We start from the raw sequence: 17,773 nt of genomic DNA, 5'->3' as shown, positions 1-17,773 counted from the left end.
ATGAAAATAAGAACACGACTGTCTCAGATACAAGACTAAGTTTGTTGCGTTCTATTTTAGTGACCCAGGTTAAATGATCTTACCTGTATAAGAGCTGGAATGACCATCTTCACTGTCTTGTTAATCACCTGGAAACTGTACGCATCATCCAGACGCATGACATTTGCTCCCATGAATGTAAAAATGGGCATAATATTGTGCAGCACTTTATCCTGCACAAAAGAAAGCAACTATTCCTGTAATAATGTAGCACTTGGTTTTGAACATTTATTCTTGCAGTGCAGTTTCTCTTACAACAACTTTCTTTCTGAATTTAAAGCAGTGGATCCTTTGCTTTTTTTATACTGTTAGAGCGGTGTTTCTCAACCCTGGCAACTTTAAGATGTGTGGACTTCAACTCCCAGAATTCTGAAGTCCACACATCTTAAAGTTGCCAGGGTTGAGAAACACTGCATTAGAGGAACTGCTCAATCCTTTTTTATATATAGGCAAACTTCACCATCCCCTTAACTAGATATCAAGGCAATGAACTTATCTAGGCAGCAAGGATTCTATGTTCAATTTACAGGTCTCTACGACATGACACTTCAGTCTGGATTGAAACCAGGGTACTGTGCAGAGACAGTGTTGGTCGTGCTTGTTGATGACCTTTGGCAAAGCCGGGATGGGGGCGGTGCGTCCGTCCTAGCGCTCCTTGATCTCTCAGCGGCTTTTGATGCTGTTGACCACTGTATCCTTCTGGGCTGGGTGTGGGGGTTAGGAGTGGGAGGCACTCTGCTCCAGTGATTCACCTCCTTCCTCAGCAGTCAGTTCCAGTCGGTGTTGAAGGGGAGAGAGAGATCGCGTCCGCAGCCCCTCATGTGTGGGGCACCTCGGGGCTCAACACTCTCCCCTCTTCTGTTCAACATCTACATGAAACACTGGGTGAGGTCATCTGCCAGTTTGGGGTGCAGTAAAATCAGTATGCTGATATTACCCAGCTTTACATCTCCACCCAAGCGGCACAGGTGAAGCTGAGCGTCTGGAGGCTGTTCGGGTCTGGATGGGGCAGAACAGACTTCGGCTCAGTCCTAACAAGACTGAGTGGCTGTGACTATTTGGACCCCCTGGGTTAGGGATGTCATCATCTTTGATCTTGGATGGGGCTGCATTTCCCCAGTCAAAACTGGTGTGCAACTTGGGGGTCCTTCTGAACACATAGCTACTGCTCAAAGAGCAGGTGGCAGCTGCGGCCAGGAAGGCCTTTGCACTGGTTCACCTTGTGTGCCAGTTGCACCCTTCCCTTGACTGGAAGGCCCTTCAGACGGTCATGCATGCCCTGGCCACCTCACGAGTGGATTACTGCAATGCGCTCTACATGGGGCTGCCCTTGAAGACCACCCAGCAGTTACAGCTGGTTCAAAATGCAGTGGTGTGAGCAGTAGCTGGCACCTCTTGGTGTGCTCATGGTTCACCACTCCTATGCAAGCTGTGTTGACTGCCAGTTGGCTTCCAAGTGCAATTCAAGGTGTGGTTTTTACCTATTAAGTCCTGTATGGCATAGGGCCTGGTACCTGAGAGACAACTTGTCTCCTGTCCATCTGCCAATCAAAAACAATGCAAGATTCTGCTGCAGGATAAATAAGGTTTGCTGCTGGGACAAAAGGGGCCAGTTTTCTATCCTGCATGCAGAAGCAGAAAGCTTTAGCAGCTCTTCAATATTTGTTTAAATATTTTGATGTTATATTCTCAAACCTCTGTCCAGTTATGGATCACTTCAGGGAGTAACAGATTAGTGATAAAGAGGCGGAAGAAAAAGTTGGTAAGTGATGATGATCTACAGAAAGAAAAAAGGAGGTTGTGAGAAAGGTCTTGGAGAAGGGAGAAAAGTAAGCTTAGAAAGTAAAAGTGGTCAGCTATTTCAAGCACAGGAAAGGGTCAGCAGCCTCATCCCTATGCCTGTTTCAGAGCTGAAAAAAAACACCTAAATGTGATATCCCTTTTTAGAAGCTTCAGTGAATCTTCTTTCCCTCAACATGCATTCAAATAAACTCACAGGAAACATTCCAGCTGCGGCACCCAGCAAGAGCAGTGCATGGTGATGGGTCTGTGGCATTTCTGAGACCCGAATGCACTGAACAATCAGCTCCACGTTGAACTTCTCTTCATCCAGAAGACCTCAAAAAGCAAAGAAGGCATTGAAAAGTTAGCAAGGCTTACAATGCTCCCATCCCAAATGTATTTAGGGATATAAAGCCTGGGGCAGACTGTAAAATATCTAAAATGAAATTAACTTTGATCTTCACTTTACCTGCCTTTATCCTGTTGCTATTTGGGGACAGCTTCTGACAAATGTTTAACAAACCACCAAGTAGTAGTTGTTTTGTGTATTCCAGATTTTCTTCCCCTGCAGTAGGTTCTAGACACCTGGGAATTCAGAAAAGAGTCAGATTGACTTTGGAGGCAACATGACACAGCTCAAGAATATCTGGCAGTGGGGCAGCAACTGGAAACCATATTGTAAGACATTGGATGGACCATCTCAAAGGGCAGTCAGATCCACAAATTCATACTGTCCAAATGCAGGTTTGCTTATAGCTTGGCCATTAAAAAGAGCCTGGACAGAATTAAGCGGTAGCAAAGAATGGAGGACATATGAGCTAACTGAGTCTTTTTGATAATACCTAGCTCTAAAGATGGAAGGGCTCTCCCATTTTGGAACTCCTTTCTCCCATGGGCTAGTATGTAGAGATTTCCAGGGCCAGCTGGTCTTCATATTTAATGGCTGGATTGAACCCCATTATGGTTAAGCAATTACAGTGTTTAGAATTGCTCTCCAAAGTTAAATTACCTAGATAGCAAATTGAAAAGAGTAGGTATCAGGGCCTGAGGCTGTCTGAGCTTTTTTTTGTGTTGCAGCAATTCTAGGATAAGTGTAATTCTTTGCCAGTTCACACTTCCTTCTTGTAAACTTCCTTGATCTTGGACTTTCCTGGATGATAAAAAGCAGAACAAAATAAACACTCTCATCTATAAAAAATACCAGTTTGTAGAGCAACTATTCATGTGAATAAGATTCTACAAAGAGCCAAAGTACCATAAACAAAATACAGCAATTAAAGATTGGTTAATTCATATGTCCGTCTTATTTTTCTACTCCTTGGATTACCATATATGCCTATGACTCCTGGCTTTTGTTCTCTCGCTGATCAACTACTTTTGTTTTGACTCATTATCTAAAGTCAAGGTCAGTATTGATTTTTGTACCCAATGTGGTCAAGATCATATTAGAAGCATTGATTTACACTACACAGAAAGCACAAATGATTGTTAATAGAGATGTAACAAAACCCTGTGAGATACAAAAAGTGTTAACTATATAAGCTAACCTAAACATTTATTCTGTTTGTCCAGTCCTCTTCAGTTAACTCTGTCTCTTCCCATTTAATCACAGAAATAATTTTCATTATGTTGCATCAAATGCTTGTATAAAATTCAGTTCCAATTAGTCAAAACCAATAGAATCCAATGAATCAAATCTAATAGAATATGTGTTCCCTTCTTGAAAAATGTCAGAGTGTTACTAATTCTACTCCACATGTAGATTCATGGAAATGCCATAGCTTAAATACTTTGCTTTATGAATTACTGTCTTATGTTCCTAAACTGCTTGGCTCCCAAATCTTTAATATTCTGTTTTTTAAAACTCTTCCATTACAGCATATATATTTCCCACCCATTTTACCTCTGCTGCTGCATTTTCTGCTTTCTTGTCTGGTGAACTGTAGCCACAGTCTTGATTTTAGGTAGAGGGTCAAGTTCGATACTAATCTGCTCGGCATCGACTGAAATCTAAACAACATGTTAAATTTTGTTTTAAAGGTTTGTAGCACCTCACACCTCACAACATGTCATGCATGCGTAGGCCAAAACTGCACTGTATGTGCAAAGCTCAGTTGCAAAATATGATCTGGCCATCCTGCTGTCAACTGGAGTGTGTCATGCCTACATGCTGGTGGAGAAAGACAGCGTGACAATTTGGGTTTGAAGGGAACGACTAAGAAGAATGTTTCCTATGAATTCAGCACTTCCAATGGCACAACAGCTTAGCTGTCTACTGAAAACAATCACAATTCTTTGCTTAAAACTAGAAACTATTCTTTGTTTTTACAAAAGTAAGTGCTCTGTAATGTTTTTAATAAAAGCAATGCACACATCATTCGGCATGTAACTGATTTTCCAAACTATTCCTATAAATTACTACTTTGTGTTTTGATTCTCTGTAACAATATGTTTTCGTTAGCTCTCATACTGAACATAATACAATTGTTAAATGTAATCACGTTATGATGGCATAATCCCTGCAAGTAAACTATGTGATTAGGGCAGGATACAAAACTGACACAGAATAAATAATTCTGTTCTACTTATCCAGAGGAATCAGAGTCTCATTATTCAGAGAGATTAAGACGATCTTACCCCTTTAAATACACTGCTGATTGTCTGGGCACAATGTGGATTTTTGCAATTGAGGAGTAAGTCAAAAAGAACTCCCAGAATCCTTTGCTGTATCTTCCCATCTGGCAGGGCAGCAAAGAAAGGTTTTGTAATCTAGAAATAATAAAAAGAAATGAGTTGTACACACTTTTTATATGCATTACATTTTGAAAGGTCAGTATTATCTCCAGTGCATAGATAAGGAAATATAGAACTTCCTCATGATACCTTGTGAATTCATGCCCAAAATACAATTTGAATCTGGCTTTTTCAAATCTTTGTTCAACTTGCTGGCCGCTGGCTTTCAGGATTAGACATATACCGTGTTCTCTAACTTATAGAGGGCTGCATTATAACTTGACAGCATGATGAGAAATAAAGAAACATTTAATAGACAAACCAAGTTTATCTACAATTTACATCAACAAAGAGAAAGGTATCAAAAGGATCCTTCTGTAGCAAATAACAACTCTATCTGGGTCCTGCTGGAAGCAGATTTTCTGTATTTTTTTCCTTAGTTGAGTTGTGGTGCATATGCATCTCATTTATTAGAAGGCAAAAAAAAGAAAAGAAAAGGAAATTGGAGCAAAACCCAATTACCAGCTGTCTGTTCAGAAAGCAATTGTAAGAACTTTTATAACAAATAGAAGAGGAATGTTTGTACTCAAGAAGGTAGCCTATGCCAACATTAATTGTGACAGATTCCAGTGAAAATTGCTCATACAAAATCTTACCTGTTCAAGAGCCCTGATCTGAAAAGAATGAAGTCCCTGGTACACTTCCTGCGAGGCATGCAAAGCTTTGATAAACAGATGTAAACACTCTTGATTTGTGCAGAGGACTGTTGCTGAGTGCTCATTGTATTTCCCAAGAATGAGATGCAGAAGAAGGGTTTCGTCTTTCAACATCCGTCCTGTGCCAAAAGCTTTCTCCAATAACTGATCTAGGACGGGCAGCAAGCTAATAAGCACTGCCTGGAAAAAACACGGAAAATATTTTTTTAAAAATCAGCCCAAACTTTAACAAACTTATGGTTACAAAACTTGTTTTGTATCACACTTATAGGTGTGTTCAAGGAGAGAAAGCCAAATTTCTAAATGTGTATAACTCAAGCACATATTTAACCAAAATATTGTTTTCCATCCTTGTCTATTAATCAATGAGCAAAATCTTAAGTCATTCAGAGTAATGAATATTATTTGGCAATGAAATAAGAGAGCTCATTAGTATTTGATTATGGATTAACATCCAAATTTTGGTAACAAGAGATATTTAGATAAATTCAGACAGCTGTATATTCAATTCATCAAAAAATATTCTCAGACTCTCCCATGGCCTCATGTTTCTTTCTACTACCTTCTATTTCTCCACATCTTTCTTTCCTCCATATTCTTCAAAATTCTAAACTCTCTATCAACTTTGGTAGGAAAAAGATTTCTCTGATAAATGTATCATTCAATCCTCCTCCCAGGAAAACTATTCCAGCCTACTAATATAAATAGTAGTAAGCTAGGTATGCAAATTATCTGAAGACAAGTCTTTCAGTCTCTAAAGAACTTCTGCAGATACATTTCTCAGAGCACTTGGTATACATGATCACAGTCAGCTGATTCTTCTTTAATAAGGCGTCTCATCTGGAAGGACCTCCCATTAGAGCAGGTATAGGCAATTCTGGTTTTTAATTCCTACCAGCCCCAGACAACACGGCTAATGGCCAGAGATGGTGAGTTGTCATACCGACAGCCCGGAAAGCACTTGGTTGCCTTCTTTTGCACTAAAGGTATTTCCAGCAACAGCAATACAATCATCCCAATGGCAAGTTGAAACCCTTCTATATATCTTGGCATTTGAAGTCTTACTCAAATAGTACAGACAGAGGTATAAAAAGTTCTATTTTGCAAATATTTTAATTGAATCAAACTGCTTCTGGGGAACAAAACTAAGGCTATAAACAAGGCCTTGCTCTGCAGAAAAACAACACAAACATTTGACTGGGCAGGGTATTTTCCCAACTTCAGCATTGTGTATTTCACCCACATTGCCATTGACTTTGTGAAGAATTTTCATCAGGTTTCTTGCAATATAGGAAGGACATTTGAAGGCTTGGACACATTCAAGTAATGCTGTCAGTGTTTCTGACAATTTCTGCTGCTTGGCTTTTTGCTTCTGTTGAGTAGGTTCTCCCCCGAAGAGATCACCAAGGACCTAGATTATAAACGAAGTGGGAAAAAGACACCAAAGAGTCATTAATGTAATTCTATCGATCCTCTCTCTCTCTCTCTATTTCTCTCTCATCTCTCTATCTTTATTTCTAATTGATGGACAAAGGTATTGAAAATGTACCGCAACTACTGCATGTGAAATAGAAGAGGGGCTCCTGAGAGGAAGCAAAGATGTTTCCTAGTCTCTGACCAATACTTCCTTCAATGATCCTGCCTCCCAGCAGACCACAAGAGCTCTCAGTATTTGACCCATCAGAAGGGCACAAACAGAGAACGTCTGATGCAAAGCAGGCAACATCATACTTTCATCTAAGCTTACCTGGATAACATAAGTTGAGTCAGACATTATTTCCTCAGCTTTCTTCACAAAACTCTGAAGCATAGGATGAAATATGGATTCTTCTATTCCACTTAAGGAACGAAGGCATTTGAGAGAAGCTCTTCGGACTTCACTCACAGGACTTCCCAAATTGATCAACAGAGATGCAATTACTGGAAAGTGCAAGTAGGGAGAACAGTTGTTGCTTTACACAGTTCCAAATAAACTTAGATTTATTAACTACCCAGGATGAAAACTCCTACCCTGAGAAACAACTTGGTTGTGCTGCTGGAAAGAAGCAATCTGCCTGCACCCTCCCTGCTGCCATGAAGAATTTAGATCCTCAGAATTTCAATGCAGGGCCCAGTGAGGAGGTCTTTTCCATTTCTAACTTGAACCCCCACAGCCCTTTGAAACAACTAGAATCCTCAAAATCTAAAACCTGTGCATTTATTTACTTCTATGAGCAAGCTTCTGAAGTCTGGAGTTCCACAACATATGTCTACTGGTGGGGCTCACCAGGACCACAAAATGGGGACAGTTCCAAATAGTAAAAACTACAGAGACACTTCTGTAAGTTAAAAGTGTGGTTAGAAGCCTATATTTATTTTAAGTCTGATTACAGTATAACCAGAAAATGGAATGCAGAGCCCTGGAGAAAAAATAAATAATCCCTTCCTCCCTCCCCTTCTTCTAGAACTCAACATGCAAACACATGTAAGTAAACTTTAATCCAAATAATGCATGCAAATTATTTACTGAAGAACAATGTACTAAACAACAGAAATACAAAAAATCATGAAAAATTCAGCATACATATAAATATGGCATGTTAATGTCCATTTACATACTGAAATATAGAAGCTGATCTCAAAAGTAAATGATACAGAGTCAAGCAAACCTTTTAAAACATAACATGTCTACTTCTCTGTGTTGAAACACAAGGAACAATTTCAAGGGTGAATGAAAATACACCTAACATAATATTGAATGTTCTAGAGTACATTTAAGTTTTCATTGCAGTAAAGTAACTCCATGACCTGCCAGGGCTCAGAATTTATAATACTTCATCTGAGAAAAAGTCTGAATTTAATCAGTAATATCATTTTTCATCAATTGTTATGTATCTTCTGAATTCATGTAATATATGTAATACATTATTAGACAAGGGTACAGATACTCTGTTATACGGTAGTTTTATGTTTATTTTCTGCATCTCAACCCATTAATATGGAAATGAAGACTATTATATTTAGACTGGTGATAAATGTAATCTTTAGCAGCCCAGATAAATGGAACAGTATTTGGAATATTCCCTTTGTTTAGTTTTGATATTTAGGACATTCCCTGATGCAAATGAAGGGAAGGAATTGGTTTTGCTGCATATCACCTCCATTGCCCACTTTGTATTACAGGAATGTGCGATGTAAATTCTTCAAAACTGCCTATGAGAATAGTCCAACCAACGTGACAGAGGTCCATTTAGAAATTCCAGAGCTTTTATACTTTGCAGTTGTTCAACCAACTAATGGAAAATCAAAGGAATTTTCTGTAATTTTTAGAGAGTGCTGCCAAGTGAAATAAAAAGTTGGTGGGCACCTAAGTATCCCCACCTCCATGGCTGCTAACTTACAACTCTGCCAGTCTTTAGAAAAGCAAGATAAGCCTTAAGGCATGTTTGATAGCCACTGTATAAGTAGGCAGAATTCGGGGTTTCAGCTTACAAGAATTTTGTTTATTTGTTTGTTTACTTTCTATAGCCGCCCATCTCAGCAAGTGACTCTGGGTGGCTTACAATCATAAAAAATGTAAAACAGTCAAAATAATTAAAAACGATTAAAAGTACAAAATAAACATATATGGTCGCCAAGTAAACAATGCATGGATGTTAATATAGCCAAGAAATGGGGCCCTTAACACACTTAGGGCCCCAGGCCCGGGCACATAACCAGGTCTTCATGGCCTTACGGAAGGCGAACAGAGTTGGGGACATCCTGATCTCTGAAGGGAGAATATTCCAGAGGGCAGGTGCTACGGCAGAGAAGGCACGCCTTCTAGTCCCTTTTCTGCGGAACAGTGATGATTCTGAAGGATCTGTATGACCGTTTTCCCCCCTAAAACTGCCAGCCTGCCTTTCTGTTAGCAAAATTACTTGCTACATTGTTGTATGCCGCCCAGAGTCTCCTGTGTGAGATGGATGGATATATAAATGTGAGCAATGAATAAATAAAATAAAATAAATAAATAAATAAATTACAAAAAAGTATAGTTATCAAAATAAAACCTCCTCTTCAAAGAAACAGAAATCATGTAAAACTTCTTGTAAGGGTAGATCGCTTGAAAGACAGGAAAGAAATTAGTGTTAATTTTCTCCTAATTTCTCTGGACAGCTTATAAGGCAATTGACTGATGCTACAATAACAAGAGGTGAGCTTGGGAAATACTTCATTTATTTATTTATCAGATTTGTCACCGCCCATCTCCTCCTACCCCAAATATCCCAAAGATCATCACGCAGTACCTGGAGATGCAGTTGACGCCAACTGCCTTTTTTTCTGCTTGGGCTGAGATTCAAGCATGGCACATCCTATGTATAACGCACGAGTCTGCAGCACAGCATCGATCACAAAATTCAGCTGATTGCACGAGTTGTAGTTGTATGTCCACAAAACAGAAAGAAATCTAAATTGATGCTCTGCTCTTTTCAAATGTACCTTCAGATAATGATAAAAAGGAAGCCGTTAATATGCAGTTTTTGGAGAATCCAGTTGCCTTTTGTGGCGTTGAAAAGAGAAACACCCTCATTTGAGTTCAATGGGATCCCAGAAAACAATCTCACTGTAAAATCTGAACAAAACAAACCATTTAGAATTGCCTAAATCAGATTAATAACCAGAAGTTTTCTCCTTTCATATTGTATATTTAGATTTATGCATGAAAAATGTACCTCAAACAGAAGTCGCATCATTGCCCGGAAATGACTAGCATAGAGCCCCTCACTAGCTCCATGGACAACAATGTCAAACAGTCCCAACAGCAGGTGCAAATAGTCTTTACTGTTTGTATTTAAAGTTTCAGGATTCCACCAGACCTCATCTGTAGGAATGCACAGAAGCAGCAATTAGTGGCTGAAGCAAAAGCATCTTCTGAAATGGAAACAAAATCAAACTAAACGACAGCAACAACTTTCTTCTGGCCACAAACTGATGCTGACTACTTCTGTGATCAAGTTTCAGAGTTTGCAGGAAACAAGCAAATAGCAGTTCAACAAGCAAAGCAACTGCATGGTGAATTTTTCAAATGTAACTTCTCCTGCAATTAAAAATGTACCTTTCACGAAGGAACTTGGAGAGACCAGGCCTTCAATAAAATGTCTCAACAAAACGATGAGCAGCATGGCATCTTCAAGATCAACAGCTGCATGAACGTTTAGTTTTTGTATGTATGTCGATAACAAGCCCCAGAAAAGTTCACCCCCAGATGGGAACTCGGCAGAAAATTCCTGAAAATGAAACAGAACATCTGAGCTACTGCAGTGTCAAGGAAAGCTTCCAGCATTCTGAGGGCCAAATAACTTTACTGGCCCTTAGGTTTCTACCTTCCCTATCTTCCATAAAGTGCTACATGTGGGGAGCTCACCAGTCTTGCTCTGTCCTTGTTCCTTATTTTTTTATCATTGTCACTACATGATACTTTCCACAATTGCCCCTCTGACCTTCAACTTCACCTTGCCTCCTTGCTATGCTCTGTAAAATGCAGGAGCCACTTTTCCCTCCTCAAGAGGGCTGTACCATGCAACACCTCTCCTAAATTAACAGAACTGAACTCTGTATACGTACACAAATCTAGAGCTGAATGGGTCAAAAAGGGGCTTCTGACTGAAGCTGCAATTTTAAAATCAAAGTTCTCACCTCCAAAGGGCAGTTGTCTTTAAATCTGTCCATTTTTTTACTCAAAAAGTGGAAAATCCTTAAAGCCAGGAATAAATGACACTCTTCCATCTGGGAGCAACTACAACAAGACCGGATGAGGACGAAACTTATAATGTGACCTGTTAGCTTCTGTTTTCCAGTAGGAGATTCCTTTTCAATAAGACTGATGAAACCTTCCACCTTGAACGGGAATCACAACAGAGAGTCAGTTTCAATTATTCCTGACTTTTGAGAAATGGATTTGTCCTAACAGTCAGAAATCACGCTGAGATGAGGAGTAGGTCTCTAGTGTCTATTACTGCTACTTAAAACAGAATCCTAACAAACTGAAGAAGCATGGGAAAAACCCAGACATATAAACCCCAAAAGTTAAGGCGGGTCTGATCTGTGTCTCTTTGAATGGCTGCTTAATTCCTCAGTACTACGCATGCGTTTTCCACCCTGGATAGAGGCCCCCTCCTGCTCGCCATCAGTACTCATGACAGGATTATTTTGAAAAGTGCCTAGCATTCTGCAAACATTTTAGCTTTTCTGCGTCTTTTTAAAAAAAATACACTATATGAAGGCATTGGCTTTAATAAATAAAACATGGTGAACAAACAAAGTTATTGTATGCCATGTTAGACTATAGGAGAACCTAACTCAGTACTGTCTATCTTGGCAGGTAGCACCTCCCCTGGGTTTTAAGCACAAGTCTGCTTAGGGATACCAAAGAATCTGAGAGTTAATCCTGGAATCTTCTACATGTGTTCTGCTACTAAATTACGTCTACTTCCCCTCTGAGGGAAGTTCTAGTCCAAGAGCTCATCCAAGCACTTTATCTTGAACAGGAAGATTTCAGAGAGGAGAGCATGTTTCCGGCAGCAACGGGCTACTTGCTTAAAAGAATGCTCTCTACTCTTCTATCTTAAGACCATACAGCTAATGCTTGAAATCAACAAAGGTCTCTTCTGAACAGCAGTTGCTGGGGGACCCGGGTGAGAAGATGTAATTGTACCATGGCCTGCTTGAGGGATTTCTACAAACCTCTTTTAATGGTGGAAAAAGCAATAAGGGCGTATCATATATGTTTGGCAGAGAAACATTTTCAGTTCTTTATTCAAGATTCTTTTCAATTAGAGATGCAGAATTATAGCTTGGCAGGATTATAAACTGAATCTCCCAGAGACGCTACTCGAAGAACAGGATATACTGAGCTAGCTGACTCAAGGTTTGGTCACATGTACTCATTTTGCATTTTGCTTTCACATCAGCAAAATGTGAAAACTCTGCATTTTTCATTAAATTGGGTGTCAGAGTTTAAAATGCCCACCAGTGAGATGTAACACATACAGAACCCCTGGCTGCTGTGCTTTATTGTCATGTCACTTATGCCAAACATTCTTTAAAACTGTTGATCTGAGAACTGAAAATTCTATACAGCAGGTCATGTAAACGCCACACGTACCATTTCTGACATGAAGGAAGAATCTTCTGAAATCAGGTTCTTGGACAAGAGGTCCAGCAGTTTTGCGTTAGATGCACCTGGCAAGTCTCCTGACTTAGTTGCATTAATCACCTTTTGGAAAACTTTCAGGACAATAACAACATAAAAACAGAATGGGAAATCAATGTGGGAGACTGGTTAAACCTTTTGAAGCCACTGTTGGCTACAGAGAGGAAAAAGTTTTAAAGGAATATGCACTTTGATTTTAAAAGTCATCTGATGGAAAAAATGGAGAGCATCATTCTACTCACACACACAGACGCACACAAAAATGATACTGCAGAATAACTATTTATTGAAAAAGAGCCCACAGTAAATGTAGAAAGTGTATGTAGCTTTGAAGAGTATCAGTAATATTACCTACGAATTGATAATACAATCCTGGTTATTCAGCTGAAGGGCTGAATTCCAGCCCCCAACTATTGGCTCCTAGCCCTATCCACTTTTGAGGTGTGGTCTTCATTATACCATGCAAAGTCAGAGGAGGCCCTTGAGCAAACGAGAATTGCATCTCTGCACTGGCACGTTTGCAGTCTGAGTAGCCACTGGACGGTCATGACACTTGGATTTTGTTTTGCTGCAGCCTGATTTCAAACTCGCATAATCACAAATATAAAACCAAAGTTCTCCTTCCTTTCTGACTCATGCTTCTATTTTTTTTCTTACAAAAATACTGTAACTAACACTGAAAGGGAAATATAGCGACTATGCCTCCCTTTAGAAAGAATTCAATTGCTTACCTTCTGGCCAACCAATCAACAAAGGATGAAGAGAGCAAAGACTGGACTCTGCTATGCAAACTGCCACTCTGCCTTCAGCAGACTCTAGGTCATTGTTGGTTATGACCAGAAAAGGAAGCAGCTGTAGGACTAACTGATTGAAGAGGTCTTTATTATCCTTAAGAGTATCCATTTTCATTAAAAGGTGTAGTGCCATTTCTAGAGTTTTGCACCTAGCAAGTACATGGGAAGAACACATAGTTCAATGTTTTGCCATGACTGTACCTCTTGTGGCAACTAAACATATTTCCATTACACGGGTTGCTGCCTGAGAAAGGGCAGACAATGTTCCCCTCTCTGAAGGAGCGTAATATTAAAGGCAGAGTCTTGCTGGTACCCACTCTAATATATTTCCTCTTCCCTGGCAGTACAAAGACAGCAATAGTAACTAATAATTCACTGTCCTTTCATGGTGTTCAAAATTAGCTGCCAGAGGCAACCACCATTGTTCAGTGCCATCCCACCTCTTTTAACGGTGAACACATCATTAAGTTTGTTAACCATTTTTTTGAATTTCATGAGGCAAACTTCTGCTCCAAAACACAAATCTCAGTTGTATTAAATGGAAGAATCATGTAACTAACTGATTATCATTGCAAAATCTCCTGCACATCTAATGAATTAAGTGATTTTATACACGCACACATTCTTTAATGTATTTGCCGCCAGAATACAATAATATAGTTATTAAATCGACAACTCCATTTAAGTTACAAAGTAAAAACTTAAATGGCATTTTTTATTTACCTAGTAATTAAATTAGTGCACTTGGAACAAAGATTCTATACTATGGAAAAAAAATCCTAACCATTAATATGAAATCTAGACAGAAAGATGTAAAGGTTATCACTTACCATTTTTCATCCTTTGAGAGATCAGCTCTTTCAAACAGTGACAAGAGACTGAGGCCAATTTGTTCATCAAATGTGTTCAAATGAACCAAGACACTCTAGAATAAAGTATACAAAAATGTGTCCACTGTATGCACAAAATTATATAAAATACATATTACAATGAATAAAAAGAGGAATCTAATGCAAAATCCTTCCAAAAATATTTACAATATGTGTATTTTTTTTTAAAAAGAAAGGATTTTAATATAACATGAATAAATATAGCATCAAAACAGAAGATTCTGGGTTTCCATTTTAGATTATTTTGTATGCCTTAAGGGTTTTTCTGTCCCTCAGAAAAATTTTATTTTGTTGATACAGCTTACTGAGATTGGAGCTAACCTGCTTGTCCGGAATAAGGTGAATATCTGATATGTTCTCTTGGCTTCAACTTTTCCCTCCCCAGATATTGTCTCAGGCAGTACTAATTTAAAGCACTGCCCTACATATTCAAACTTTCCACTGACTGCAATTGGTTTTATTCCCAAATAACAGAATATAGAATTTCAGCCAAAGAACAGAAGCCAGGAGTCTGCTTTTACATACTATCATTTTATCACAGATGGACCCCTGGTAATTCTTTTCTAGAGATGGGTGCCATCCCAGGGTGGTGCAGTAGTTAAAATGTTGGAAAAGGACTAAAGGAGACATAGGTTCAAGTCCATCCTCAGCAATGGAAACTCAATAGATATCATCACAGTCATTCTCTCTCACCTTCAGGACGATAAAATGGGAGGGAATGCTATGCTGCCTTAAGTTCCTGGAGAAAATTCTAACCAATGCAGCTGCTAATTCATTGTTGACTAATTCAAAGTACCACATATTTCTGGCCTTCCAATGGATTAAGACTTACATCCAGAGTACGAAGAGATGACATAACCACTTCTAAATTATCATCTTTCAGTCGTGCTACAATTGCTTCTTGTATGAAAGAGTCATCAAAGCCCTCCTAAAAATAAAAATCATGACGGAAATGAAAATTAAAGAGGTATTAAAGTGTAATGTCATAAATTCATTTCTGGGAAAAATCAATCTTGTCTACATACAGACACATTTAAATAATAATAATGATACATGGCATAAGTTATGATTCAAGGAATTATAGGAATTATGGCTGCACCATTCATAAGGTAGTGTTAATCCTTCTGATACATAGTAGCTGAAGACTGTTCTGGACTCCCATTTCCAGCTTTGTAGGTATACATCATGTACAGCGCACAAGGGGGAGTATAAATGAGGGCAGAAATTTTTCTGACATTACCACGTTTGTAGCAGTGACCTTTCCCAATTATTGCTCAAGTTGATAAAATATCATCTTATATTTAGTCAATGAAGTCCAGTAGAGAAAGCTATGCAATGGACTGTACAATGTAGATGCAATGCGAAAGAAGTATTGAGAAACTACTTTGGATTACTATAAATAAGAGGTGCAAAAAGGACAACCTGCAGGCCATATGTGGCCCCCAGAGCCACCCCACAGTGGATGGGGGCAAAATCTGTGTATCCTTTTTTGTTTTTTTAATGTTTGCAGAGTTTGAGGGACAAAATGGGAGTCTTAAATCTTACATTTGCTTTTAAAGGTATCCATTTCACTCCTTAAAACATCTGAAACACCATCCAAAAATGTGTCCTGGCTTCCTTGATATGCTCTGCAAAACTTGGTATGGCCCTCAAACTGATGAAAGTTGGGCACCCTGCTGCAAATACCCCCATTTTTGTCACCACTAATAACTGCACTTTCTGGCCTATTGAAAGCCTATTAAAAGTTCTGGAAAAGGTTAGAAATAAGAACCAAAGAGATGAAGGACAACCAACCTTTGATGTTTCAATGATTTCTTTCAAATGCTGAACAGCCAGAATTCTCACTGCTGGCTGGGGATGATTCAAACTAAGGAGCAGAGAGGTATTTGAATCTTCTAGAAACTAGGAATACAATGTAGAATTAATCAGGCTGCAGTTCCACATCCTCTCCCCTGAAAGTTCAGGGAGATTATTTCTTAGTTTTCTATACATAAATGTATAGTAGTTTTCTATACATATGAACACAGACACACTTCAGGGAAAAAAAACAGTAAATAGTTTATCTATACCATAATTTGCTGCCTGTCTATACTCTTCACCATGCTCCTCCCTTTACATGAGTGGGGAAACAAACCAGGATGAAGCCATTAAACATAGCCTCCCTTAAATGAACCAGGGACTATAATCAATCTCTTCAAAAGAAATCAGGAAGAGAAGCTAGCTTTAAATATTAAGTATTTAACTATTTTAAATTGGTTTATGGACCCTGGTTGTTTTATGTTTTTTGAACTTCCTTTTCCAATTCATACATAAAGGGGAAACCATGTTTAATGCTGAATCCTGACAGAGGATTCCGGAGGATTTATTCAATTCATGCCAAACTCCAAGATTTTTACTAGCACCCTGCATCAAAGATGTGACCAATTGTTGATAAATTTTTGGAAGGAATGTTGTCTACCAGTGCTAATTTTACTGAAAAACCTGTCACACAGAATGAGTCACCAATCTATATGCGCTGATCATTCTTCTTATAGCCATTGGATACAAACTAGATGGTCTGTTGACATTATAGTCTCTATGATACCATGTTAAATATTTTTTAAAATATAAGATCTCAACAACAGCTTGCTCAGACAAAACTGTTAGAATGGTAGCAAATGTATCAGAAGGTCATTTTTTTTCATCATTCAGGATTAATTTTTAATAAAATGCTCTCACTGATCTTAATGCTGAAGTGACAACAAATAAAAAGGAAGAAATCTTAGGACACTGACTTACCTGGTATTTACCACCACTCACTGAAAGAGAAATGAATCGGTGGAAGAGTTCTTGCTCCTTCTGATTTTTGACGTTCTTCAGATATTCCTCCAGTACCAAATCTAGTGTCCTAGAGTATCTGCCATAGGCAAAGAAAGTAATCCATATTGTACTCTGGGAAAACCAAACATTTTGCCTACAAAAATTGCTAAGACCTCATAATATGTCGCACAAGACTGCCAACACTTTGCGAAATGTCAGCATTCTTGTACAAGATCTCAGCAACCAGAGGGAGGAGTTGAGAGCACGTTTGGAAATCTTGTAGATGCCATATTACTAATCCTTGTTTTCAGGGATCTGACATTACATATTTCAGGGAAGATAAATCTATTTTCAGACTATTAATAGAACACTTAAACTCAGTATAGACAATTTCATGGATTTGAGAGATCAGAAAGCATGCTTGACCTTGAAAAGGAATCTCTGAGAGACACTGGAAGGAACACAATATTCAGTACTGTCTCCTTCTTTCTTCATCCCCTATAGAGGTTTGTGTGACTCTCCAGTTCTGAAGCTTTAAAACCTTCCTGATTAGGAGAGTGTTGGGGCTATTAATAATTGTTATGGTTTGGTACTGAATTTCTTTTAACTTGCTGCTGGGAATCACTCTTATTACTAGAAGACATCTCTAGGGTTTTAAAAGCTGTTCTGAATTTTACTTTTTTCAACCATTTTGTAGACAATATTTGTTTCACGTTTTTGTTAAGTTACCATGAAGTTCTTAACAGGACATACACTTTTTAAATCAATAAAAAACTATAAAAGCTGCATGAATTGAGAAAACCATAAGGGATTGGAGCCTATCTTCTGATCCTCATTTTATTGTTT

General features: G+C 38.6%; 1 protein-coding gene across 1 annotated transcript in view; it reads right to left on the bottom strand.

The window, feature by feature from the left end:
- HEATR1 (HEAT repeat containing 1) overlaps window positions 1-17,773 on the bottom strand; it is a 50,809-nt gene that overhangs the window by 17,121 nt on the left and 15,915 nt on the right. Inside the window, exons 11-29 of the mRNA XM_063306418.1 lie at window positions 16,907-17,024; window positions 15,923-16,030; window positions 14,961-15,056; window positions 14,069-14,163; window positions 13,176-13,387; window positions 12,397-12,518; window positions 10,929-11,129; window positions 10,348-10,519; window positions 9,965-10,113; window positions 9,539-9,731; window positions 7,018-7,190; window positions 6,514-6,681; window positions 5,211-5,450; window positions 4,459-4,590; window positions 3,725-3,831; window positions 2,831-2,971; window positions 2,291-2,406; window positions 2,036-2,157; window positions 84-212 (exon numbers count right to left, since the gene is read on the bottom strand). Coding sequence (XP_063162488.1) covers window positions 84-212; window positions 2,036-2,157; window positions 2,291-2,406; window positions 2,831-2,971; window positions 3,725-3,831; window positions 4,459-4,590; window positions 5,211-5,450; window positions 6,514-6,681; window positions 7,018-7,190; window positions 9,539-9,731; window positions 9,965-10,113; window positions 10,348-10,519; window positions 10,929-11,129; window positions 12,397-12,518; window positions 13,176-13,387; window positions 14,069-14,163; window positions 14,961-15,056; window positions 15,923-16,030; window positions 16,907-17,024 — 2,794 coding nt within the window. The remainder of the gene's footprint in view (window positions 1-83; window positions 213-2,035; window positions 2,158-2,290; window positions 2,407-2,830; window positions 2,972-3,724; window positions 3,832-4,458; window positions 4,591-5,210; window positions 5,451-6,513; window positions 6,682-7,017; window positions 7,191-9,538; window positions 9,732-9,964; window positions 10,114-10,347; window positions 10,520-10,928; window positions 11,130-12,396; window positions 12,519-13,175; window positions 13,388-14,068; window positions 14,164-14,960; window positions 15,057-15,922; window positions 16,031-16,906; window positions 17,025-17,773) is intronic.

This window comes from Candoia aspera, chromosome 1 (assembly GCF_035149785.1).
Source record: "Candoia aspera isolate rCanAsp1 chromosome 1, rCanAsp1.hap2, whole genome shotgun sequence".
Classification (NCBI taxonomy): domain Eukaryota; kingdom Metazoa; phylum Chordata; class Lepidosauria; order Squamata; family Boidae; genus Candoia; species Candoia aspera.
The sequence above is the reverse complement of the archived record's forward strand: the minus strand, read 5'-3'. Positions and strand labels throughout refer to the sequence as shown.